The sequence below is a fragment of the Blennius ocellaris genome (assembly GCF_963422515.1).
Source record: "Blennius ocellaris genome assembly, chromosome: 10".
NCBI lineage: Eukaryota > Metazoa > Chordata > Actinopteri > Blenniiformes > Blenniidae > Blennius > Blennius ocellaris.
The window spans coordinates 2,529,140-2,555,842 of record NC_137659.1 but is presented as its reverse complement, the minus strand read 5'-3'; the positions used below and the strand labels follow the sequence as shown (position 1 = coordinate 2,555,842).

Here is a 26,703-nt window from a genome sequence, read left to right as displayed (position 1 = left end):
CGGTGAATAAATTGACCCACAAAGGCATGAAACATTTTCTCAATGGTATAAAAGTGACAGCCTGGATATATTTTGTAAATTCAGCTCGCCGTCACTGGACTGGCGAGCTGGATTGAGCAGTCGCTTTGAAAATGCACTTTAATTGTGACAATTTACAAAAGTAAACTCTTGAAATCTTTCGCAGTGTGATTGTCGTGGATTTACCGCTAAGAGATTTCACGGTTTCAATAAAACAAGGCAGGGTGTAACGTAGGCCACGCAGAGGTGGAACAGTGTTTGCACGTTTATTAAAACTTGCATTGAAGCTGTATTTACACCAATAGAAACAATTGTGCTTAAAAAGAAAATACAAAGCTAAAAAAAACAAAAACGGCGAGGAAACGTTGATCCTCGGTGAGAGCAGCACACCTGAACTTCTGTCAACAGGAAGTCACAACAGGAGGTCAATACAGCAGCAAAATCACTCGTGTGTGTGTAGAAACGTGTGTGTGTGTGTTTTGATTTGTGCAACACTGATTTCTCTGTGCTTATACAAATGTGTGCCAAGATCTATACATACCTACAAGACCTTGTAAACGGTCTGTTTTTATAAATGGATTCTGCTCATTTCTAAATGTAACAGATGAGTGTGCCTTCAGTAGTTGTTGTGGGTTTCTTTGCCCTCAGTTATAAACTTGCAGGCTCAACCCGCGTCAAGTGTGCTCCTATACAGGCGCCGTAATGTTTTTGTACATCGTCGCCGGGCACTGCTGCAGACGCATTCTGGGATTTTAATCCAACGAGACAAGAAGGAAGCTGCCAGTCTGGACTGAGGGCAAAGAAAACCCAGGTGGAAAAAAAAAAAAAAAAGTACCTGCGCGCCTGATGTGATGTAATAATGCACCAACATTCAGCAAACAAACACACCGACTGATTTTACACGCAGATACAAACACACGAGTCATCCCGCTTCTAGGTTTGCCTCGTAGAGTTTTCAAAAAGAAACAAAACGTAAACCATCAATAACATCGAGTCATGCTCTGAGAATGGCTGAAACTTCTTGTGGCGGTCCTCCCGCTCATGTTATTATTTTTTTTTTAACTGTTGGCTCAAAACATGTATAAAAAAAAAAAAAAAGAAAAACAACAAATCAACCCAGACGGGTGTTTTTTTTATGTGGCGTTTCCTCCGTCAGGGTGGAGCTGCAGCTCGCATGGAAGCGAGCGCCGAGTGGATGCGAACGTGGAGCCGGTTCTCGAAGTCGTAGCCGGCAAAGTCCTCCTGCACAACGAGAGAAGACAGACGTTTCACCCACAAGCAGCGGAAGTCTCGCCGTCCAATCAGGAGGCGGCTTTCGGCAGGTTATTTGTTGTTGCGAAGAGACGAGAGTTTGAACGCTTTGAAGTGAAAACGCAGAAGAGTTTCAGGAAAGTTTCCCGTTCACACGGCGACGGGAAAAAAACCCCAGCAGAAAACGACTTAAGCAAACGAGCCCTTGATCATATAGTTTTACCGTTATTGTTTTAGACCCTTATTATTTATTCTGTGTACTTCTTTTTTTTTTTTTGCAACTCTTATTTATAAACTGCCACCTTGCCGCTGTAACAAAGAAAATTTCTCCACTGAGCGACACTCCTTTGACTGAATTCAATTCAACTTTATTTATATTGCACCAAACACAACAGTCATTCTGCTGATTCCATTTTTCGGGTTACTGAAGTACTTTTTTTTTTTTTTTTCTTTTCTTTGTAATAATGTTCTTGTGTGCTGCTTTGTCTAAATGCAACTGAAATAAAAACCTAAGTTTAACTGTAAAGCCGCACACACACACACACACACACACACACACACACACACACACACACACACACACACACACACACACACACACACACACACACACACACACACACACACACACACACACACACACACACACACACACACACACACACACACACACAGAGGAGTTTTTCCTTTCCACAGTCGCAAACAAACCTGCTGCTCATGTGGATTTGTTGGGCTTTTCTATTTTCTCTATAAAAGCAAATTGGAATGACTGTAATGTATTTAAAAAAATTTTTTTTTTTAAATAATAAAAAAAACAAAAAAACAACAACTGTGAAGCTTCGGGGGAAAAAGGATCGACTGAGGGAACGGACGACAGAGTGAAGAAGGAGGAGGAGACGAGGAGGCGTACCTTCGCCTGGAGCATCAGCGTCCGGCCTCTCCCTGCAGACTGCGGACAAGAAAAAAACACAATGAAACCGTCTCTCTCTTCTCCCGTAAAGCAAAAACTCTTCAGTCACACGACGAGAGCGGGAGGGGCGGAGTCACCTCGGGGGCGCCGAGCAGCACGCAGCCCAGCTCGTAGCACGAGTACGGCTGCACGTACGAGTTGGTGATCCGGCCCACCTCGTCTCCCGCGGCCAGCTGGAAATACTGCGGCACGAAAGAGAGAAAATCCACCAGTTTCTACACTGATCTAATGGTTCATTCATTGACTTGTTGATAAAAGTGAAATAATTCCGTGGAATCTGGGTCAAATGGGGAGCGGCGAGTACCTGAACGGCTTCTTTGGTATTTTGGAGGCTCTTGTTGACGGCGCCCAGCAGCAGGTTCTTCAGGCCGGCACACGAGGCGTCCTCGATCTGCTGCAGGACTGAAAGCAAAGTTTTTTTTTTAAAAAGCGAGATTTTAAAAGGTGTTACCGTTGAGTCAGCGCCCGCTCTACTCTGGAAACGTTTCACCAGACGTAAGAATTAATTCGTGAACTACATTTTACGAGACTTAACGTGAGCCCAATTTGGAGATGAACGGGACATAAGAGTAACGTCTGTACTGAAGGAAATCGTCAGAACTGAATGAAGTTTGTTTGTCAAGGAGTTTGGCTTTTACCTCAGCGTGAGACTCTGCTCTGGTTTTAGTGCCTTCGTTTTTTTTTTTTTTGTTTTAACTTTTTACGTTTTGTTTATTGTTTTACCATCTAATTGTTTTTATTGCTTTAACTTTTTTATTGTTTTAATGTTTTTTTGTTGCCTCTTATATTTTTATTTCAATGTACAGCCTTTTGTCTCAGCTACGGCTGCTTAAAGCGCTTTATAAATAAAGTTGAGTTGAGTTGAGTTTAAAGAAATTTACGAAATGCGCCTGGTGATTTCCCCTAAAACTAACTGCTATCATTTAATAACTTGCTACTAAACACGTCACCTTTTCTGAAAATTCCAGTTTTTGCAGGAATCCTGGATCCGTTATCACAGCCTCGGTGCGTACAATTTATATCAGAGTGACTAAAAGCCAATAAATTATGCAGTTATGACATCTGGCCAATCAAAATGCAGCGAAAAACACAAACAACAGGCTCTAAATTAGGGGTCAAACGCTGAAACTGGTTGAAACTGAACAAAATAAATGGTTCAAATACATTAAATTCAACGGTGTTTGAAAGCCCGTCCGCCAAAGGGTTAACTGGCCGGCTCGTTCCCGGCGCTGGGTACCTTGTGTCATGGCCTGCAGCTTGGCGGTGGAGCAGTTGGGTAAAGCTTTCCACAGATAAAGAATCTCAATCACGGAGAGGATGCAGAGCTCCTGGGTCAGACAGGGACTCCTCAGCTTCTCGGCCTGACCCAAACCACAACAAAGCAAAACACCAAAACAATTATTCCTTTATCTGAACGCTTGGCAAGAACGCCCGCGGGCTTCAAAACTCACCCTCTTCACAGAAAACACCTCGATCTGATTATTCCGCCGCTTAAAGAGCCTTTGAACGTCCTTGAAGACGGCGACCGCTCCGTGGAGATCGCCCGTGGCGCCCAGACAAGCTGCGCCACAGCACATCACATTGAGCAGGGCAGGATTCATGACATCATCATAAACCACAGTCAAATAAAAAATAAAAATAAAAAATTTACAATAGAGCTAGAACAGGGGTGTCAAACTGATTTTAGTTGAGGGGCCACATCCAACCTGATCTGAAGTCAAACATCACATATTAAACTGTAGATATGGACAAATGTCAAAGTCTTTCCTTCTTTTGATCCTTTTGTAACGGCAAGAATTTGCCAGTCTACTCTGAAATGTACATTTTAAAGTTAATCAGATATTATTATATTTGCAAAAAAAACCCCAAAAAACACAATATCTGGATCTGGATATCATATTTTTATTCAGGATTTAAAACAATTTGTCATCATCTGGAAATATTTTTTGAGTTCACGTGTCTAAAGTATCACTTCACATAAATTGGACACCTTTATTGTGAAAGGTGTTGCGTCATGTGACCTCCACAGACGCATTAATTAATTCTGACCAAGGCCGGTTTTGAATGTCATTTTTGCCAATCTAGTGTTTTTAGATCAGCGTCTAGTCAGTTTTCATATTTATACTTTAAAAACATTTTTTTAAATCACATGGCGGGCCGGATTAGATCCTGTGGCGGGCCGCTTCTGGCCCCCGGGGGGGCGCATGTTTGACACCCCTGAGCTAGAAGTTAGTGCTCTACTAAAAAGGTGTCCTTTCCGTGAATGATGATGTCATCGTGCCGTCATTACCTCCGGTTAAATAGGCGTAGTAGCACTGAGACCAGCGGGACTCGGCCTTCAGTCGCTGGAACGCCCTGTAGGCCTCTCCATAGTTCAGCTCGATCATGCTGCACCAGCCTGAAACATTCAACAGTCGCACGTGAAGATGCACGGCCGGGGAGGGGGAAAAAAAAAACAACAAAAAAAGAAAAAGCAGTACCGATCTCGTATAGACACACGTGCTGGATCTCCCTCTGCTCGGAGGCCAGCTCTAAGGCTTCGCTGAACGACGTCAAGGCACTGCTGATCTGGCACTGGAGAGGGGAAAAAGGCGAGTTACGGCGACGAGTCACGAGGCCACGGGTAGGGGGGGGGGGGGGATTCCCTCGCCGCGTGACCCCTTACCTCCAGGCGTTGGACCCTGCCTTTGAAAAACATGAAGAGGGAGGAGTTGGGGTAGGCGGCCTCCCTCTGCCGGAGGATGGATTTGGCTTCGATCAGGCCCGCCTGCGTGTCGGCGCCGTCCAGGGCGAAGAAGGGCTGCACCACGGTGTGGTACCACAGGAGGGCCAGGCTGGGGGGGGGGGGGGGAGGGGGGGGAGAGAGGCGCGGGCCGTCAACACCGAGGCGGGAGGCCAGCAAAGTCACAGTGACATCAGGAACCAACACACACCGGCGAGAAACGCATGGAGATTTCCTCTTTTGACGTTAGATGTGCCCAATCCATCACACATTAAACCCATTTTAAATCAAAAACGCACTAAAAATCACTGCGACGTCTACCAAACAAAAAAAACGTGTTTCCCAGTTATATAGAAAGGGTTACTGGACACGTCAGACAATACTCACGACATTAAAAATAAATAGGAGCTGGAACTGAATAGTATAACAGAGGATGGAGAGTGGGAAACAGTTTGTAGTGGCTGTCATAAAGGAATCAATAGTAACACGTGGAAAGAGTTTGATTGGAAGACGAAGATAAGATTCTTTGGTGGTTTCTAAATTTGTTGACCATCCGAATGCAAGAAAGTGCTGGAGAGGATGTGGAATGGTTGGCGATCGTTCACATGTATTCTGGGATTGCCCAATTTTGACTCCTTTCTGGAGGGGTGTGAAGATAAGAGTTAGATAAGGTTCTGGGAGTCGAGGTACCGCACACGCCAGGCCAGTTTCTTCTGGATTTGACTCCCGAGAACAAGTTTACAAAAAATCAAAAGCACCTGCTACATATACTATTGATGACTGCGAGGAAAATGGTGACAGTAAAGTGGAGGAATTCACAGCCACCAGCAGCGGGACAGTGGAAACAAAAAGTGAGAGAGGCGAATGGAATGGAGGCTTTAACGGCAAAACTACAGTTGAAGTCTGAGATCTTCATGAGAAAATGGTTCCTTATAGAAAAATACCTGTCGGACTGATTGGTAATGTTTTAATTGCCCATCTTTTTATGTATTTGTCTCATATCGGTTCTGTTGTCATCGTATTATTATTCTTATTTTTCTTACATTGTCATGTATATGCTGTCTTGCTGTCGAGGAAGGTTCTGTAACGCGAGTTCTCATGTTCATGTTTATTATTAAAAAATAAATAAAAATAAAGTAAAAAAAAAAAAAAATCACTGCGGCGTGAACCAGCGAGGCGAAACCAAAACCAAACGTCTAACATGACTTCAGACTGACACACTGTACCTTTAAGAAAAAAAACTTTTTACAGTCGGATCGGAGAGGATTTTATACGCTATATTCCACCGTTTCCCTCGACACACCGAGCTTTCTTTTTTTTTGCGTCGGACTCCCAAGAATCAGAGAGACAAACATACTCACTCACGTAGCTAGGGGGGCCTTCATGTCCTTACTCTCGCTGGCGTACGTCAACGCCGACAGGCCCTGCAGGCGGTCCCCGGGGAAGCCCAGCAGGTTGACGATCTTCAGCAGGTGCGGCGGCACCATGGAGATGCAGAGGTGGAACAGGCCGTAGCCGAAGCTGACCGAGCCCCTCAGGCGGTCCAGGGCCTCGGCGCAGACGCCGTCGGGCCTCTGGGACGGGCTCGGCCCGGGCGAGGAGAAGCGGCCGCGGTCCGAGGACGAGGACGGGCACGGGGACGGGGACGGGGCGGGCTGCTCGGAGGCCCTCCTCCTGGAGCCGTCCTGCAGGTGTGTGATGTCGTTGTAGCATTTGTTGTACATCTTCCAGGCTTTACGGAGGATCCAGCCTCCCTTGATGTACGCTGTCGGGGGGGATTAAAGGCGCAGGTCAGTTTTCTCTGCAGGGGCTGGTAGATTAGGGAAATTTGTATTATTATTAATATATCTTCTAAAATAAATCCCATCTGTCAAAAAAAAAAAAAAAAGGTCATGAACAGTGACACCTAGTGGTCCCAGACCGGCATGGCACCAGTACGCTCCCATTCTTTAATTCTCAAGTCACATGACGAGTGAAACCAGTGACAGATCTGTGACTTATAGCTCAGAATATATGCGACTTTTAAATCGACTTGAGATTTCATTTCGGGGAAAAGCCCGATGTCGTACTCACAAACAGCAAAGCATTATGGGATTCATTCAATTTAATGAATTTATAAGCATGTTGGAGCAAATAAACCTGCGTCCGATAGAAAAGTGACAACGCCTCACATACATACTGAGGAAACAGATGGCGTGGAAAATCTACAGCATAGAGAAGTACATGTATAAATAAATAACTTACCCTTGCTGACCATTTCTATTTTGTATACACAGATTTGTAAACATGTGATCGTACATACGAAAGGAAAGATTAAATAATCCACAAAAGCAGTGGCATGTAACAAGTTATATTTATATTGAATATGTACATTAGAACATCCTTATTAGCAAAAGGTAGGGTTTCATATTAGGGGGCGAAATTCTAACGGGGCGGGTCACCGGCACAACATTCCGTTTACTTTATTCGGTGCTCATATAAACGGGGGATGTGATTCTAGAATTAGACAGGATTCAAATCAGATTGACAGAAAAGCGGCCATATAAACGCAGCTACAGGTCATCAGACTACAGGAGCCTTCAGCCCAGAGAGAGCTGGTGGCATTTGCTCTGGAAATTTGGATGAGGTCTGCAAACGTTAGCGTAAATTAGTGGCCAAGAGAGAGAAAGGAAAAAACAAAAACATAAAACATAAAACTATTAATGTACACTGAAGTATTCTGAGTGGCAAATCAGCTAAACGCTAAAAACACAACGTTTCTCCAAGCTTTTCGTCACCTGACAGCTCTTGTTTGATGAAGGAAAGCACCGCGAGGTAAACCTGGCAGTCTGCGATGATGATCTGCCTCTGGAGCCGGTCCACGGCGGCGACCCCTGACCTCTGTGAGTCCATCTGCCCACACAAATGGACGCTTCACAGAGAGAAGAGGAGCCGGAGCGGCTAACGAGCCAGAAGCTCTTCTTCTACAGAATGCATTCCACTGAATCAAGCACTCACACTGCGTTTGATCTTGTTCTTGATGGTTTCAATGACGCCTGTGTTTTCGCTCTCACACAGCCTCTCTGTGGCCTTCAGGTCCTCGAAGGCCATCTGCATTTTCTCCTCTTCGAACGTCATCATGGCGTTCTGGAGGGAAAAACAAATGAAATAAAAATCGAGATATAATGAGAACATTATTCATGAAGACTTTATAATTGATCCAGAAAAACTATGCATTCAAATTTCACATCATCAGAGTAAAAAGAGGAAAAAAATAAATAAATCGGTTTTATAATTGAAATTAGAACCTTTAATGATAGTTATGGTTTATTCTTGAATTCTTGCTACGCGTATTAATTAGAATTTCCTGCTGCATAATCCACAGCAGTGATGCGGTTATATAACTTTTAATGGTTTATTAATCGCCTACGCTTGATGTGAGAAAGGACACTCCACACTCCAAACTTTTGGTCGGATGACAAACAAAAGGGAGATTTCTCTGCATGCAGGAGCTCGAGGATTTTGGCTCCTATGTCGTGTGAGCTTGTTTGTTATCCCCCCCCCCCCCTTAAAATAAATCGGATTATAACCAGCGGGTCCGACACAGCCGCTCGCAAGGCTGAAGGTGAGAGAAAGCAGACAGACGGCACAAAGTGGCTTAATCGGCATGTCTCAGACTTTACAAAGAGATTCTATTACAAAGCTCTGACAACAAAGGGTTAATATTTTATAAGTTTAAATAGAAGTAATGTGTATTTCTGGCAGACCACGCGATTAATCACCGACTGCTGCCAGTGGCATGAATGAACTCATTGACCGTTAAAACAAGAACTCTTTATAGAAATACCCTCTTTGCTTTTCCCCCCATTAAGTTTGAATGAATCAATTTGGATTTATTTGACCGGAGGAAGGCCATAAAACACAATCATTAAATCAGAGCAAGACTGCCGATCGAAACTTTCAAACAAGAGATGAAGTGAGTTTGTCACATGTTTTTATTTCTCCATGAGGGAAAAAAAGCAAAATGGGAAATTCCTCCAGGCTAATAACTAAACTAAAAGGTCAAGAGTTAGAGGATGTTTTTGCAGGCCACTCACCAGAAAACTTACGAAACTGGCGCCGAAACTCATCAGAGGACTGTGGTTCCTGAGAATGGAGAAGTAGGGGAAGGTTAAGTGGCTGTATGAAGCCGAGACGAACACGAAAGCAGGAGGGAAAAGCCACGCGAAGCCCGTCGAGACGCAAAGTGACACGCCAACAAAAGTGGGCGGATTTCGAGGAAATGCAGCGACTCCACCGAGGGAGGTTATTCCCGGCATTCACCACCTGCAAAGCCTAACATCCTTTTTTTTTTACTGTAGGAGGGAGAAGAGAGAAAAGCAGTTTCACTATGTCTGAATCAGCCAAAACGCCCTGATGCGGCTGAAAATATCCACCTGGGAGTCGATAAAGAGAAACATTAGGCAGTTTAAGCTCCTGACAGACGAAGAAACTCCACCAGGAGTCGGTTCGGAGGTGGAGAACGTCCACCTATTAAGGTTACGACATAAAAGAACAGGGCAGAAAACGAAAAATATATCAATATTTAAATATGTACTCAGGGCAATTCAAATTATTATTTAAATTGATAATATTCTCTTTCACAATGTACACCTTTTATTATGTTAAGTATTGATATATTTTATACCATTATATATTATTGCCGTCCAAGGTAAAACTGTTGCTCTCCTTTCTTATGATTTAAAAAGCTTTTTAAACTGGTTCATGTTGGTGCGTTGTTTGTTTTTAACTTTCACAGCAGTCTATAGCGACCAAACTAATAAACTGCTCCGAGGTAACTGGAGCTACGACAAACAAAAAGCCAGCAAGTTATAAACCACATTGGGCCGACATGGAAAAATACAAACCGCTGTTAGGGACATAAATGTAAATTCGACACGCCGTCATACAGACACTCTCCCAGCAGTCTAAACCTACAGCAGCAACATTCAGACGGATGAGATGATCCAATCTAAATTCTTAAACTTTAAGATGTAAATAGATTTAACATGCTTGAAAAGTGTAGAATCCATTAAAAATCCTAATCATTACATGAGTGAATTTCAGGAAACATTCAGGTGTGAGGAGAGAGAACAAGTCCAGAATCTCTGGGTCAAAAATGATCCCATGCAGTTCCGATGGAATCTTCTTTCTTAGCAACTCTGACAGTCCCACTTACACGTGATGTCATCGCTCACATCTAATGCAACTTTGACTGTCAATACTGTCCCACTTAGACGTGGGTTACTGGGTAAAAGTGACCTCCAGGGTGGTGAGACTGCTGACATCAGATGTTTCAGTGGGACAGTATTGACAGTCAAAGTTGCATTAGATGTGTGAGGTGACATCAGATGTGTAAGTGAGACATTCAGAGTTGCTAAGAATTAAAGTTTCATAGAACATTCCATGGGCACTGCTTGTGGAAGAGTGGGGTCGCGATACGAAAACTGCAATTTCTTAAAATTTATGAAAAAAGAAATAAAAATGCAAATGGTCTCATGTCACAAACATGTTTTCTGAGGAATACCTGGAAATATGAAAATATTGCAACTCTTTGTTTTAAAGATTTTGAAGAAAAACAACCCAGTGTGTTGCCAAAACGCATTGATTTTGAACTGGGGGTCATTTTTTGACCCCACGTGTGCATCCAAGGGTTAAAGTTCCCATTGGCTCCCAGCACTGGGTCCAATGGGATGTGAATGTCTATCGACTTATTGGAATTTGTCTACGATGATAACAATACCGCCAGTCTATGTTTAGCGCCTTTATGTTTCTTTAGGTTCACCGACTGGAACAGCGTGAAGGCCTTCATGACCCCGACGGGCGAGAATCGCACCGTTCGTGGGGAGCCTTTAGGGTCTCAAGCCATATCTTATATGAGGGAGGGTCTTTCTTTGGGACGAGGCTGATAAGAATTTGGACCTTCTTTCAAAAACAAAAAGCAGGTGAGTAACCACCGACACACACCCTCCCCTCTTGTACACGATTTCACACTTTCTGTCTCCGACTTCCTCTTCCTCTTGACTGACGGGTCGAAACAGGATGGCACCCAGAGCTGTAAACAATTAGCGTGAGAGGTGACATTTCACCGGCTCTCCGGGGGGGTCAGGACACCCGGGGTGGGGTTGCCCTTCACCGTCGACAGACACACCCTTTATGATTTAATCCACTGGTATGATGGGAGCGCAGCGTGACGGACGGATGTAAAGAAGAAATGGCCAGTGAAGGGTTGAGGACTTCTGGCAATTTCTTGAATGCTTTAATTAACCAAGGTGAATAGAAACGTATCTCCAACACAGTGGCGGTAGTGTTTATTATCTTATCCCAAATAAAATCTGATGAAGAAACCCGCCCATCACAGTAAATGTAGACACTACCCTGTTCCCTGCTGTGCCAACATTGATGTCCGTCTCCCTGCTGTGTTGCCTCCCTAATTGCCTCCCTGTGGTTAAATATAGCTTTCCTGATTCTAATTGCATCGTACCGCCAGTCTTTACATATAAATATGAGCACCACAAAGTGGGCATGTACAAACATGGGCATCCTAACTTTCAACGTGTCAATTACTTTTTTGAGGGATTTGTTTGCTGGTCGTCTAAAAAATGTTGAGACATGTGAACCAAAATAGGAGGATGAGAGCCTATACAAGCACACAATAACAGAATTGAGAGACAGACAAGCTATAAAGATGAAGAACTTGAAATAAAAAAAAAAAAAAAAGGTCATGAAGATTAGGAAGCTGGAAACAGAAATATGGCTTAGATCTCTAAAACACCCAAAATTGATTAGTCAACAACTTTAAAAAGTAGAACATTTGTCATTAGAAAATAAACAATCCTGGGATACTGTGAAGAATGACATTTCGAAGCTGGATTTCCAGGGCAGCAGCGGTCAGGTACAGTTACGAACTCCTGACTGGAAGTGGAGTGGAGCCAGAGACAAAGGACAATAGTACAAGAAACACACCTGCGGGACAGGAAAACCCATACATAGTACAGGAGGCACACCTGTAGTACAAGAAACACACTTGCAGGACAGGAAAAACTACCTGCTCACATTGTACAGGGTTGTTGTTGTCATCATCATCATCATCATCATCATCATCACAACCAGACACTAAAACCAGGAACCGTCACATGTGAAGGTTTGTTCTGATCATTCACACACACACACACACACACACACACACACACACACACACACACACACACACACACACACACACACACACACACACACACACACACACACACACACACACACACACACACACACACACACACACACACACACACACACACACACACACACACACACTCACACTCACACTCACACTCACACTCACACACACACACAGACCTGTAGGCTCTGAACAGCTCGTCGCTCTCCTTGAAGCCGTTGTTCAGCAGCATGTTGATGCCTTTCAGAGCGAGCTCCGCATCGTTTATCCGCTCCGTCTTCTCCTCCTCCTCCTCCTCCTCCTGCTGCTGTCGCCGGTCCATGCCTGGTTCGGTCGGGTCCGCCATTAGGATACCCGACACCGGAGGTGTGGAGGGAGGGGACGGGCGTAAGGACTGTCTGCTCGGGGTCGTCTCGGTACGGACGGTCTCAGCCGGTGGAGCAGTTGTCAGCATACGAATTCATGTCCGTGTTGCTGAATAAAGAGGGTGTTAAGTGAGAAAGGGCCACATCACTGACTGCCAGTGGCCCGGGAGTGCGATCTGTCCGCCGGCCCGGTGTTTGTGTGTCGCCGTTCCGCCTTCGTCCAGAGATCCAGGAAGCGTGCTGCATTCATGAACGTCAGGGATTCTTCACACTCACTCAGGACCTTCTGGAACGCGGCTTGTTAATCACGACGAAAATCTCGAAACACACATTAGAACATTTGCCCTTGAGAGAATTCAAGCTTTCTTTCCAGTTTTCTTTTTTGTAGCGCCTCACTGAATCCAAATGGGAGGTGATTTTACGTTCAACCGATATGAAGCTTGACAGGAGCGGAATAAAACGTAAGTAGTGAAGGCATCACGGAACTGGGCGTGGTCATTCAAATTTTGAGCTCACTCGTTTCCACAATTATTAAAACAAATTTAAATACATTTAATCTTAATTTAATGTAAATTTTATTTTGATTTTTTTCCAAACTTCATAGCAACACTATATAATTATATCAAAAGAAATGTTTTTTTTAATATACATTATTTATGGTTAAAATACACGGCTTTAACAATCGTGAAAAGAAACGTTTGTCCAATTTTCCTTAGAATGAGCAATAAGTATGCTATTAATTCAGAAAACTGTTAATACAAATTATCTCACAAATTTGTAATAATGATCTAAACAATTCACATAATCTGTACAAAGTTGTCTCACTAGAATCTCAAGAAAATCCTGTTTAAAAATGTTTTTCTTATATTTTGTATCTTCTTTCAGTTGCATGGAAGTAAAACACAATACCTCCATACTCTTACATACATATGTTTTTAAAGTAAAAGTTAGAATATGAAAGTTATTTTTTGATCACAAGTAAGAAAAAAAAACTCTTTCAGCCTATTTTTGTTACTGACAAGTCTTTATAGAGAACAGTGTTCAGACAGATTATAAAACAGTCCACAAATCAGTCACAACACAGGAATGAATGTATATAAGTGTCCAATTAAAAAGCTTTTGTTTTGTCTCACAACCATATATATATAACATGTTTGACACGAGTGTACACATCAGGAAAGTAAACAGGTGGCTGGCAATATTTAAATACATTTTGTTTGGTTTACAAATTTTCAATCAAAATACTTTCTTTCTTATCATGATGGTCCCAAATGTAGCCGACCCAGAACTGCGTGGTTTCTTGCTTTTGGCATTTTTGCTGGTTATTCAAACAAACACACCCAGTTACATTCTGTTTTCTGGTACATAGAATAAAAAAAAAAATCTTATTTCTCATGCAAAAGGAATGCAAAATGGAAAATGAAACAGTGGTACAATGTGGGGAAACATCTGGCACGTGGATAGAAATATTTTTTTAAAAAAGGAGCTCCACGACCCCTGAAATGTCAGTAAACTGAGCACTGTGGGTGTAAACATAATTACTGTGATATGACCTTTCGGGTCCAAGAGACAGAGAGGAAAATAAAACGACAACTAATTACCAACAGCACCCTGATAAAGATCATTAGCTTGTGTAAAGTGCTGGATTGTCCATCATGAAGCCCCGACGGGCCTCAGGCGGATTCATTCGATTGTTTATATCGACACTTCAAACTCGACTGCGGCTTCAAGAAACGGTGACGCGATACATGACTTGATCGCAAAAATAAATACAAACACATTTAACCGAGCATGAGCTGCTGTTCATATCTCTGATCTTCACACACACACACACACACACACTCTCAAACACAATCCTCATCACACACACTCTCGCAGACAAACACATTCTCTGTCTCGGTAACAGATTGCACATGTTGGACGTGGTCCCTGGGGTTTTGATGGGCGGCGGTGGCGGTGGCCGGACCGCTCAGCCCGGACACTCCTTGAGGTTGACCCCACCGAACACACCCGACGGCCGGTCGAAGGTCACGGGCTCGCCGTTGACCTTCATGTCCTGGATGCAGCCCACAAACGACGACGTGACAGGAAGCATCTCCCGCATCTGCGTCTCTGCAGCGGCAAGGTTGGCGGCGGTTGATTAACTGAAGTTACTTTTACTTCAACAAAGACGTGACGTGGACGCTGCTTGCTCAGTGGGACGTGTGTCAGCATTCGTTTGCGTGAAAAATGAATCCCTACGAAATGGACTAGATCAGTGTTTTTCAACCTTTTTAGAGCCAAGGCACACTTTTTTCTTTGGAAAAATCTGGAGGCACACCACCACCACCCGAAAATGTTTGAAACTGTGTAGCCTCTATTAACAATATAAAGTCGTTCTCATCAAAGTTTTATCAACAGGAATCAAATAAATACAGAAAAAAGTATTTCCCAATTTCTTTTTTTTAATTTTTACTCACTCAGTGTGAAACCTGGACCTGATGGATGAAGAGCTGAGATCCTGGTTCACATTCTTCCTTTTCAAAAACTTCTCCATCACTGTCACTGACACAGTACTTTGATACAAGATGGTAGCAGGAGGTGGAGATTAACCACACTGACGTCTGTTAAGTTTCGATTTCACCGGCAAAGTTCTGTGCTGCCATCTAGTGGCGAAAAGTATTGTAGCGATCACGGAGTTGGTCGCTGCAGAGCATGATGGGAGTTCAGGTTATGTGTTGCCGGAGGTAATTGAGAGTTATTGTGTGTGTTGGTTTGTGCTTGTGTTGTGTTTTTGTTCCTCGGTTCAGATAAGTTCATTATTTCGTCTAGTTTGGTTTGTTGGACGTTGGTGTGCTACCATGAGTGAGAAATATGTCGTCCTGTTGTGAAGTTCTGGTTGCGTGTGTTCATGTCAAAATAAAAGCCTGTGATGCTTGGCTGGCAGGAAAAAATATTGACTCAGAGCAATTCTTCAGTGGCGGTCGCCACAGTATTTATACATTAATGCTCTGCACACTGCTCTCACAAGTAAATTGGATAATTTTGCACTATATCTCGCGGCACAGTGGTTGAAAAACACTGGACTCGATAACACAACAAACACTCACCAGGAATGCCCCCCACGTACAGAGGGTCTTTGGTCAGTGTCGTCATGGAAGCCGGTGGTCCGATCTTATAATTATCCGATGTGTCGACATACAGTTGTATGACATTTTTCCTCTTGATCACTAGAAGCCATGTGAATAATACACATTAAAATACACGTGTGTCTATGTGTCTTTATAGCCTCAGGGACATTTTAAAGTGAGATAAAGACATTCTTACCTGAGATCTTGTGGAACGATCCATCACAGAGAGAAGCTTTTGGCTTCACTGACACCATGAATTCCCCTTTTCCATTGTTCACTTGTGCCACCACCTGAGAATGGAAGTTTGCCCAAACAGTGTTTTGTTTTGTTTTTTCAATAAGAAAAAAGGAGTTTAACTCTACTGGTTGCATAGCAGACACGCTGTGAGGAAAATGACAGTCACTAAAACCAGAAAATCCGGATTTTTAACTAATCTGCACACGACAGAAGTGTCTTCAGTTTTTCTACTAACACTGTAATTTATAAAAAAAAACAAAACGACAGGTGGCCTCACCTCTCCTCTGAGCATAAACACACTGAGATAATGACCCATGGAGGGTCCGGGTCCGGCCTGAGTTCTGTCAGCGTCACCAACATGAAGCAGGAGTCCAGTTTGACTTCGAGGTCGAATATTAAACAGCAGCTCAAAGGAGGAGCCCACCACAAAGGAGTCGTCTGAAACACACACACACACACACACACACACAAAATCACTCAAAAAATATGGGAAACGTTGTCGAACTAAAATGGCTCAAGTTCCTTGTGCAGCATTTTTTTTGTTTTGTTTTTGAGGAAAAGAAAAATGGATGAACAAAGGAAAAAGGGAAAAGGAGGGAAAACAGGATCAAAGAAAAAAGTGCCAGCAGTTAAATCTGCTCTCGTCATCATAAAACACAGACGAACAGCTAAAGAGGCTAAAATAGCGAAGATGCATAAAATGAAAAAAGCCACAAAAAAAAAGGATCTGTGTAAATTTAATAAATTGTTGGTAGTAATCACATTTGGCAAGTGGTGGTTGCAGCTGAATGAATTAAATGTAAATGAACATGCCATCTTGAATATCCTTTTTAGCTGTATTTATTCCTTCAGTTCTTTCTAAGACAACAACCTGCCATAATTACACATCAGACTCATTTTAGCAGGTCGCCGTCTGATAAAGAACTGAAACGTAATTAATTTCCTACAAAGTGTCCTTGAAACGATTATCCAGTTTGCTGCTAATTATGCAGGAAATTAGGCCTCTGCTCCTTAATTATCACGTTCGAATTTAATTAATAATGTACCCAGGAGAGTGTGTGTGTGTGTGTGTGTGTGTGTGTGTGTGTGTGTGTGTGTGCGTGTGTGTGTGTGTGTGTGTGTGTGTGTGTGTGTGTGTGTGTGTGTGTGTGTGTGTGAAACTGAACTCCAGGTTTAAAGTTGAGGTAATTGACTGGGTCGTTCCTCCTATTTTCAGCAATAATGTGATATATTTTGGGTGAAGATTAGTCACCCATTCATGTTTGCATAAATAAAGTCATACAACTTAAAAATCAAAAAGCCAATTTCATTTGTTTCTTTTAATTTCCATTGATATTTCTAATACTCCCATCTGTACTGTTTTTTCCCATGTAATTTGTCCTAAACAACAGTTTTATATTTCTTTTGCCATTTCAATATTGAATTGAATATTTTGATAAGATGCGACCGGTTTTACATTTGTTTCCTTATAAGTGCTTTTGGTTTAACATTACCGATTCACATTCAGTTTCAATTGGTTTTAACATCCGTTTTAAATTCGTTTTGTCACCTTTTACAAGTTTTCTTTCTATGTAATGTGTTTTAAACTCTTAATTGTTAGTTTTACTTTGCCTTTGCAGTATATTTTCTTCTAATATTTAATGTTTTGACAATTCTTTTACCTTTCAAATACCATTTTACTATTTGAAATTTACACGATTTGCTTTTTAGATTAATTTGGATTTTACTAGATTTACTTTCCCTTTTATCATTTTTATGTAACAGCCAATATTTTGATAAGATACAACCGGTTTTACATTTGTTTCCTTATACTTTAGGTGCTTTTGATTTAACATTTTAAAAATGTATACGATACTTCATGTGTTTCACATTCAGTTTCAATTGGTTTTAACATCAGTTTTAATATTGTTTTGTCACTTTTTTAATAAGCTATCTTTCTATTTTATTTGTTTTAATTCGGGTTTTAACAGGTTGACCTGACCTTTATCATTTTTATATTTTGATAAGATGCGATCGGTTTTACATTGGTTTCCTTACACCTTGTGCTTTTGGTTTAACCTTTTTATAATCTATACCAATACTTCAATTTCATTTGCTTTTAACATCAGTTTTAAATTTGTCAAGTTATCTTTCTATTTTCTGTGTTTTAAATGAGGTTTCATCTATTTTTTTTTTTGCATTCCTTGTTTCCTTACCAGCTGTGTCTTATTATCGCCCTCTTACTCATGTGTGAAGCCCTATATAGGATTACCCTGATTGAAAAGATGCTGAGTAAGGACTTTTTTTTTTTCTTTTTCCAGGCACCAAACATGTTCAGACTCCTTTCCCGTTTCGTCTTCACCGTTCTCGCCGGCTATGGAAGTCACACACACACACGAGACATGCGAAGCCGCTCACTGATGTTGACGTGGGCGCCGTTCCCAGGGAAGTAGGCCCCCCTCTGGGTGGGGCCCTCGAAGCAGGGGCCCGCTCCCCGGTTGCTGCTGGGGCTCATCATCGGCGTCCCGTTCATCTTGAAGTCGCGCACACACCCGGACACGCTCTGCTTCGGCAGCGACTTGGACTGAAAGTGAGGAGAGAGTTTTTGTGTTTCGGTTGACCGGAGGTCCACTTTATCGATTGAGAGTGAAAAGCGCCGGCGTTCGTTTTTTTTTGGCCGACTTGCACCTTCAGCTCCTTGTGGAGGGACTCCGGAGCGCTGCCCACGTAAACGGGCGAGACGAACTGCTGCATGGACGACAGCTCCGCGCTCGACATCTGACCGTCCTGAGCTCTGATCCCGTCGACCACCAGCCTGAACTTCTTCTTCTCCAAGCTGAACATGACCTGCGGACCACACATTTCAACCATGTAGCTACGTAACCCCGAAGGAGGGGAGGTCGGGGGAGGGGGGAGGGGGTGGATCAGGATTTCGTTGCGCCCAACTGACCGAGTGCCACTTTCCGTCGTTGTACTTCTCCCGGTTGAAGATCTCCTTCTGTTTGCCCACAGACAGTCTGATCCTGCCTTTGGACAAGTACAGGGCCAGGTGAGAGCGCCCTCCTCTGGTGGCGGCGAAGAACAGCAGGCCTTCGGCAGACCGAGTCCTCACATCCAGAGAGAAATGAGGCCTGCGGAGGGAAGACGTGCATCGGGTCCCTTTGTCATTACGAAAAGCGATAATCCATCCATCCTGTATTCACACTCCACTTCTTATAAAGACACACTGCAAGGAAGACTGACTCTTAAATAACTCCACCACTGTAATCGATTACCCACGTCCAGTATCTTGCTCCCCACATGGAAAGAACCTATATGAGGATATATGCACATATATGAAAACTATATGCTGCATATATGCACATATATGCTGTATATATGCACATATATGACAATATATATGCTGCATATATGCACATAAATGCTGCATATACGACAACATATGTGCTGCATATATGCACATATATGTACATATATGCACATAAAATATAGGAAAATGGCCAATTTTATATGTCATATATATGCACATATATGCAGCATATATATATGTGCATGTATGCTGCATATATGTACATATGTTACATATATACACATATATTTTACATATATGTGACATATATAAAATTGGCCGGTTTCCTATATTTTATATAGGAAATATAGGAAAACAGCCAATTTTATATATGTCACATATATTCAAAACCTATATCAAAACCTATATCAAAACATATATGTTTATATAGGTTCTTTCCATGTGGGTCAACACTGTATACATGTTTATTGACATGTTTACCACAGTTGTCCTAACCTTATATAGGCTTCCACAGATATAAACAGATTTATTTTACCATCAGTGCCATTTAAATTGTTTTATGACGTAATAATCTCCATTGTGACTTCAGGCGTGTTTCTTGGTCACCTGGGCTGCAGGACCTGCAGCGGGAGGCCGAAGCTCAGGCTGCTGACGGGACCTCCCATGCGATAAGCGTGCGACACTACGGCCGGTAACGCGCACGCCGACGCGCTCTCGTTCACCACGTGCGTCATGGCGTCCTGAAACACACACACACACAGGAGAGACATCAGAGACGCTATTCGTCTATAAAATCTCGCACATCTGGAGACGATCTCCTCTGAAGACGAATCAGACTGTTAAAGAAAAGGAAAAAAGGAAAAAGCAAAGTTTAAACAGTTTTTGTTTCATCGGGACTTATTAAACAGATTGACTGACGCATCCAGCCACAAACAAATTGATGGTTTCAACTCGTTTTTAATTTCCTTTCGTAATGATACTCAGAAAACAAAATAAATAAAATAAAATAAAAATGAAGGGTTGCAAAATGGAAAACTTTTTTTTGTGTTCAGGAATGGTTTCTTTTATATTCCAGGTAATAAAATATCTATTTCATTCATGAATCATCACATAGCATTTAATCCCAATATTCATCACAAGACTACTTTTTAACTCCTGAATTGATCATTTGGTCTAAATATGTTCAGAAAATATTTTTTAAAGAGTCCATTTTAACTTACAGCTCTAATCCGCTTATATAATATTGTCTTTATTTACTGGTACTATTTCGACAAGTAATTAATAGCTACTACAGTACATATTTCTTGTTTTTAATTATATAAAAATAAGCCAGATTTTGGTGTCAGAAGGAAAATGAAAGCTTTTTAAAGGCAGCCAGTGACGTTTTGATCATATTCAGAGATTTTATTAACAGCATGTTGTGGAATATTGAGGACTTTTCATCACATTTACCCATTAAAAATTATTATTTTTTTAAATCACATAGAAAAAAAGGAGAGATTCAAATAAAACCACATAATAAAATTCCAAACAAGTTTGGAAATTACACCAACTGACAGCATCAGTAGAATTGTATTGATTTGATGGATAATAAAATTCTTTCATGCTACTTACTGACACATTTTATTCCAGTTTGTTCATTCCACTTGTATGCAATGATGTACAATAATTTATATTTTTAAATGTTTTAATGGAAACTGTTTATTTTTTGTGTTTTGTTGTCAGTTTGAACATGTAAGTTTTTGAGGAGGGTGGTTTCAGGTGAAGATTTGTTGACTGTGTTCACAGTTTGTTGCAGCTTCCTGTTTGCTCACAGTTGATTTCCTCACAGAAAAAACGTCTGAACTGCTAAAAAAGACACTTTGAGGGTGTAAACGGATCCACAAGCTTTTGAAATAAAGTGTAACTGACTGATGAGGATCATCCTTCCTCTTGCTTTTCACTTTATAACAGCAGCGTGTGGCTGGAGTGAAATGGGAAGCTGTTTTGCACACAACTAATAGAACTGATTCAATGATTCATGATAAGAGATGAACTTTGCTTCATCCTCTGTGTGGTTGAAGAGCAGTGGAGTATAGTCCACTGCAGGTTGAAAGAGGTCGAAAGCCAGAACTTTACTATTTAGGTGCAACTCTAAACACAAATGAAACACAAAAATAAGAATATATAAGAAGTAGGGGAACAATTTTTTTATGTATTTAAAGTAGCATTAATGTCTGAATAATCTCTGAGGGAATAGTCTGTTGAAAGTTACAAACTTATAGATTTTATTGCAAATAAATGAAAAATAAATTAGACACTATATAATAAATATGTCATAAAATTAATCGAACATCCTAAGCCTACCGTTCAAAGTGGTTCTACTGCATTTTTCTTTAAATGTCTTAACAGAACTAAATACCACTACATTTTATGGCACATTTTTCCTGTGAGTCAAATCTATCAAGTTAAAAAGATAATAAAAATTATTATTTAATCATGACTTAAAAGGTTTGCACAGCATTTTATATCTTATATCTTGACTTTTAAATAAAAACTATATATATATATATACTCACATTAAAAGTAGATATATTCTAATAGTTCATGTATGAATAGTCAATCTAGCATATGCTAGCCAGTTTATTTATTCATGAGTCGTCCTCTACTATGAATAAATATTATCTGAATCTCTTCACGCGCTGCGAATTCAAGTGACAAAATAACTATTGATCCCATGAAACGACCGAGACGACATGTCGGGGGAGGAAGGGAGGAGGTCAAAGGTCACTGAGGATCAACCGCCTCGAACTACAAGCTAGGTTAGGTGAGTTTCATGGTGATGACGGACATGCAAAGATGAAAAAGATTAAAGGAGGGGTTGCTGTGTTCATGCTTTCCACGGAGAACGTGACTTTCAGCTGGCTGGTAAAAGTCGAAGCTTCATTAAAGTTAAAACAGCCGGAGACACGTGAAGTAGACGTAATTACCGTATTTTCCAGACTAGATGTCGCATTTTAAAAAAAAATTCTTTTTAACCTTTTGCTGGTAATTGAAAACTGACATTTGTATTATAATCAACCGGGCCACAGAAAAACCTCCATTAATACTGTATTTGCCTGACAGAGCAAGAAAAATGTCTCCAAACAGAAAATCTATGTGGCAGAAACTGTTACCGTGACGAAGAAGGCTAATCGTGGATTAAAAGAACAGGAACGATCTCGCAGAGTAAACAACAAATATGCCTTTTTAATGTTTTTTGTTTTTCATGCTGTTTTTTTTTAGGTACAAATCTGACTTAGAAATCTGGAAAATACGGTGATTTAATTTGCGAATATTAGAAAAATAATAATCCTGGAGCTCTACTGGCTCACAACTACTGGAAGTCCCAACAGGAAGGTATAAAATTAATGTCAGATACGTAGAATTTACACCATCAGATTCACATAATATCATCAGAAATACCACGATGACGGACACGGAAGCTCATTTCCAGCTGCTTTATTTGTGCATTAAAAGTCTTAACTCAAAGCCATATTTTCTCATTCCGACGTCTCAATGACGGCGCCGTGGTTGTGTGTGAGTTCGGTGTGTGTGTGTTAGGAGGGGGGGGGGGGGGGGTGTGCTTGTGGGCGACTGTTAAAGGGGGGGTTAACGTGGAAGAAAGAGAAGAGACGTGAAATAATTCCAAGGTTGTTATTCACAGGCTTGTGGTTATTGAACTTAAATAGAAAACAAAACAACAACAAAATACAACACATTTAGTCAATCTTGTGGTTACTGAAGCATCCATGCATGTCTGCTTCTTTTATTGAAGAACAACCGCAGGTGAGTGAGGTTGTGCATAAGCTGCGCTGCCAGCGTTTGGAGTCAGTATTAGACTGCTGTTGTCGGCATCGGCAGCGTCTGAGGACTCCTTCTTCTTCATCTCTGGAAACGAGGCAGCAGAAAATCATGAAAACCACGACAAAAAAGTCAGATGAGAAGAAAGTGGGAGAAAAAGAAAAAAAAAAAGGACAAATGAGTCTGTTCTCACTTACTTCAAGAGAGAGAAATCAACCAATCTGCAACAGTTTTACCAGGAACTATCCGGAAATCATTACTTAAAAGCTCCCGAACAAAAATTGATATACTTTCAAATTATGACAAAAACAGAAAGCAAATACGTGTAAAGTCAGGGGAGGACTCTGGGAATACCATGATAATAGAAAGAGACAAGTGAAGCTCAATTTATTGTCAGTGTATCGGAGACACCCGAGAATTATTGCAGACATTATATATGTATATATTTTAGGATATAGGAGATTTAGGATATTGTAGGATAAAGCATTTGTGGTATTTTATTTATCTGAACACTTAAAAAGAAAAAAATATTTAGAATTGAAAAAGGACAGTTTTGAGTCAAATATGGCATTTTTAAATTAAATTAAATTAAATTTAATTTTATTAAATTAAATTAAATTTCATTAAATAAAATTAAATTTTATTAAATTAAATTACATTTTATTAAATTGTATTAAATTAAATTGAATACAATTTAATAAAATAAAATGTAATTCAATGATCTGATCAATGACAATTCTGTTCACTGACAGAAAACAAAAGACACTTATGGCCTTTATTGTGATTTAAAGTCATTTTCTGCCCTGAAGTGATGATAAGGGGGGAAATTAGTGAAGACAAAGATGGTGGGGATTGTTTCCAAGAGGAAGCGGAGGTTGTTTGTTTGTTTGTTTCTACCCTGCATGCTTCATGCGGAAATTAAATTTAAATCGACACAAAACATAATTTCTGAAAATGCCGCATGCGTCCATACAGAGCAGCGACATCACACAACAGAAAACAAAATTAAATCATTCAATGCGGCTCTAAGAAAGCCGCATTAGGACATCTCGATTGTTTGTTGTTGTGCTCGGCGAGTGTCGCGTGCGCAGGGAAATCACCTTCTTGTACTGGCGGTCCATCATGAGCTGAGCGAGGCTGTCGGGTGTGCAGGTGTCCAGCAGGACGCCGCCGGACGCCCGGAAGGAGCCCAAGTCCTCGGCTTTGTACAAGTTGTCGGGCCTGTGAGGGAGAAAACAAGTGAAAACGCATGTGAAGTGAAAAGCACAAGAAGCGCGTTAGGAGGAGGTGGACTGAGAGCAGGGAGCCGCACCGTCGGGTGTAGAGGTTGGACAGGCAGCCTTTGAGCTTCTCATCTCCCAGGAACATCTTTCCAGAAGTGTCCGAGACGTTGATGGAGCCCGGCTGCTCCTGACCTTGGTCCTCGTCGTCGACCAGCATCCCCACCCTGGAGGAAAAGTTAAACCATCAGCTCCGAAAGTCTCTTTGACAAGTAAAATACATCTTCTTTGTTATGGAAGCAGGGTGAGAGTGAAAACTTTCTCTGCGGTTTCATTTCTTTAACATTAATTAAAACTTGTTTTTTTCCCCCCTCTGGATTATGAATAAAAAGTGATTTCTTTTAAGTAAGTAGTCACATGAGGAAAACAAATAAATTAATTACGAATAAATACTATTTTTCAGAATTTTTGAGATTAAAGTTGTCATTTTAAATTGGATTAAAGTGATCTTTTTCCTCAGATGTCTGACTTTGATCTCAGATTTTCCAGAAAAAAAATATTGACTATTTCTCATCGCAATGTAATTTAACAAGCAAATGAAAATAAGGTGAGATAAGATAATCCTTTATTGACCTCACAGACGGAGAAATCTGTGGCGTTACCGCAGCTTAGTAGCAGGACAGTAAAAGAAAATCCCACAGTACAAAAAATAAAAAAAAATAGATGCTAATATAGTAGACTGTATGAGCGCCATCATGCACACAGTTATTGTTGTTTGTCACATACATTATTTTTGCACAGAGGGAAGAATGAATTGTGCGTATTAAAGTGAATGTAACAGGTCTATTTGAGCTGTTTTAGTTATATAACATAAAAAAACAACAACAAAAAACCACGAGATACGTCGAGAACCAAATTCCTTTTTCTTACTTTCCGGCTCGTCGGGTGACGGTCACGTAATGCCACTTGCCATCGTGGTACTGTTTGTTGGATTTAAACACCTTGTTGTTAACAACGACGACCACGTGGCCGTTCTCGATTGCCAGGTTGATCCCGTTAGCCTGTAAAAAAAAAAAAGAAAAACAAGAAAACAAATCAAAAGGAAAGTAAAGATTCAGTTCAGATTGGAAGCACCTTCAAAAGGGGGGTGAGATGTTTAAAAAAAACCCTGCGACGGGGGGAGGCGAACCTGTTTTTTGTCCTGCAGGATGAGGCCTTCCTTCTCCGTGCTCTTGAATCCGATGGAGACGCTCACGTCGTTTTCCAGACTGAAGCCTGGAAGGTCAGCAGAGAGCGAGCTGCCCAGGGGGAACTCGGCTTTACGTAAAATCTGCAACCGACAGTAGGAACATATACAGTCAAGATCTCTGACATCTAAAGTACTACTGTGACACATTATAATATCCAATTCAACCCACCTCCCCCCCCCAAAAAAAAAAAGACAATAAATGTGCACTACGAGACTGGAACCAGTAGTTTTCTGTGCTGCTTCTCACTTTTTTCTTCTTTTTTTTTTTTTATAAATGTGAGTAAATGCTTAAATCAAGTGAGAATGAGGCAATCTTTGCTCAATTAAAACATAATTTGATCTACAATAAAACATATTTGCAGCAATGAAGGAATTATTTTGGCCATTTTAGGTGGAATTCAACAAATATCTATCCTCATATAATAAATAACTATAGCTAAATTGACATTTTTGGTTATTTCAATGTTGAAGTGGAATTTAAAAAAAAATCAATTGAAAATAAAAAAACAACTTTAGCCAATAATGCTTCATATGTAAATAAAACAGCATTTATTTTTTTTTGAAATAGAAGATTTTGTTGTTGTTACTGTTTTTGGGTGGTTTATTCACTACAAATAGGTATAGATGATTGAGGAAATACACAGCACTTCTCTCAATTGCAGTTTTCTATATCGTTTAATATTTTAATCACATTATTGGCAGGTTATGATTAAGTTATTGGCTGCCACACACCTACTGCATCTCAGTGATTGGTTCGTAAGAAATCTACAAGCATCCAGCAAATATAGTCACTCGTGAAGATTTTGAATTGTAGTTTGGGATGTTAATGCTAAAGTCATACCATAGATTCCATGGGGCAACGTTTGCTGATGCCCACTTCCTCGTCGATAGGCTTGAAGACGTTATGCACCTTCAGGCCCTGCAAGCATCCTTTGAACGGCTGTATGGTGATGTTATGTCTGCAGAGAAGTGGTCAAATCATTCTCAGTTAAAAAAAAAAAAAACAGGAAGAGGGAAGGACGAGCATACAAATCGCATGGACTGGCGTGGGGATCAGATACCTTTCCCTTATCTCCTGTGGCGCTCCGCCAATGTAGAACTCTTTGAATTCGCTCAGGCTGTATTCGGCGGTAGCGCGGGCGGCTTCCTCGTTCTTGAAGCGCACTAAAAACGTCCCTTTGGCCAAGAGGATAAACTGGATATCAATCCAGCCATCAAACTGAGGAGAGAAAAAAAAGAGCAGAAGTTGCTT

General features: G+C 41.1%; 2 protein-coding genes across 3 annotated transcripts in view; both read right to left on the bottom strand.

Annotated features, from left to right (window-relative positions):
- Positions 1-245: 245 nt before the first annotated feature.
- Positions 246-12,442, bottom strand: LOC308135705 (tetratricopeptide repeat protein 39C-like). Of its 2 annotated transcripts, none has more exons than XM_080503798.1 (14): positions 12,339-12,442; positions 9,038-9,086; positions 7,959-8,087; positions 7,739-7,853; positions 6,327-6,726; positions 4,905-5,073; positions 4,720-4,813; positions 4,530-4,637; positions 3,691-3,800; positions 3,477-3,600; positions 2,544-2,641; positions 2,317-2,421; positions 2,180-2,218; positions 246-1,260 (listed from the first exon to the last, which is right to left on the bottom strand). In XM_080503798.1, exons 1-14 carry the CDS (start codon positions 12,389-12,391, stop codon positions 1,171-1,173), a joined length of 1,683 nt encoding a protein of 560 aa, XP_080359924.1. In that variant the 5' UTR covers positions 12,392-12,442; the 3' UTR covers positions 246-1,170. The 2 variants fall into 2 exon arrangements, with proteins under 2 accessions (XP_080359924.1, XP_080359923.1); XM_080503797.1 differs by having other exon boundaries at positions 12,333-12,406.
- A 1,171-nt stretch (positions 12,443-13,613) lies between these two features.
- Positions 13,614-26,703, bottom strand: part of LOC308135930 (laminin subunit alpha-3-like) — a gene marked incomplete at its 5' end in the record, with an annotated part of 78,720 nt that continues 65,630 nt past the window's right edge. Inside the window, 14 exons of the mRNA XM_080504094.1 lie at positions 13,614-14,636; positions 15,614-15,733; positions 15,831-15,924; positions 16,149-16,309; positions 18,269-18,434; positions 18,539-18,697; positions 18,801-18,981; positions 19,767-19,900; positions 24,083-24,203; positions 24,295-24,429; positions 25,133-25,263; positions 25,392-25,532; positions 26,293-26,410; positions 26,513-26,670. Coding sequence (XP_080360220.1) covers positions 14,494-14,636; positions 15,614-15,733; positions 15,831-15,924; positions 16,149-16,309; positions 18,269-18,434; positions 18,539-18,697; positions 18,801-18,981; positions 19,767-19,900; positions 24,083-24,203; positions 24,295-24,429; positions 25,133-25,263; positions 25,392-25,532; positions 26,293-26,410; positions 26,513-26,670 — 1,962 coding nt within the window. The 3' untranslated portion in view covers positions 13,614-14,493. The remainder of the gene's footprint in view (positions 14,637-15,613; positions 15,734-15,830; positions 15,925-16,148; positions 16,310-18,268; positions 18,435-18,538; positions 18,698-18,800; positions 18,982-19,766; positions 19,901-24,082; positions 24,204-24,294; positions 24,430-25,132; positions 25,264-25,391; positions 25,533-26,292; positions 26,411-26,512; positions 26,671-26,703) is intronic.

Coding starts and splice junctions, on each gene's coding strand:
- LOC308135705 (XM_080503797.1), bottom strand. CDS start 12,391: ATGCTGCTGAACAACGGCTTCAAGGAGAGCGACGAGCTGTTCAGAGCC. Junction 9,087..12,332: donor TTCAGAGCCTACAGGTCTGT/GTGTGTGTGTGA, acceptor CTCCATTCTCAG/GAACCACAGTCCTCTGATGA. Junction 1,261..2,179: donor CGCTGATGCTCCAGGCGAAG/GTACGCCTCCTC, acceptor CTCGTTGTGCAG/GAGGACTTTGCCGGCTACGA.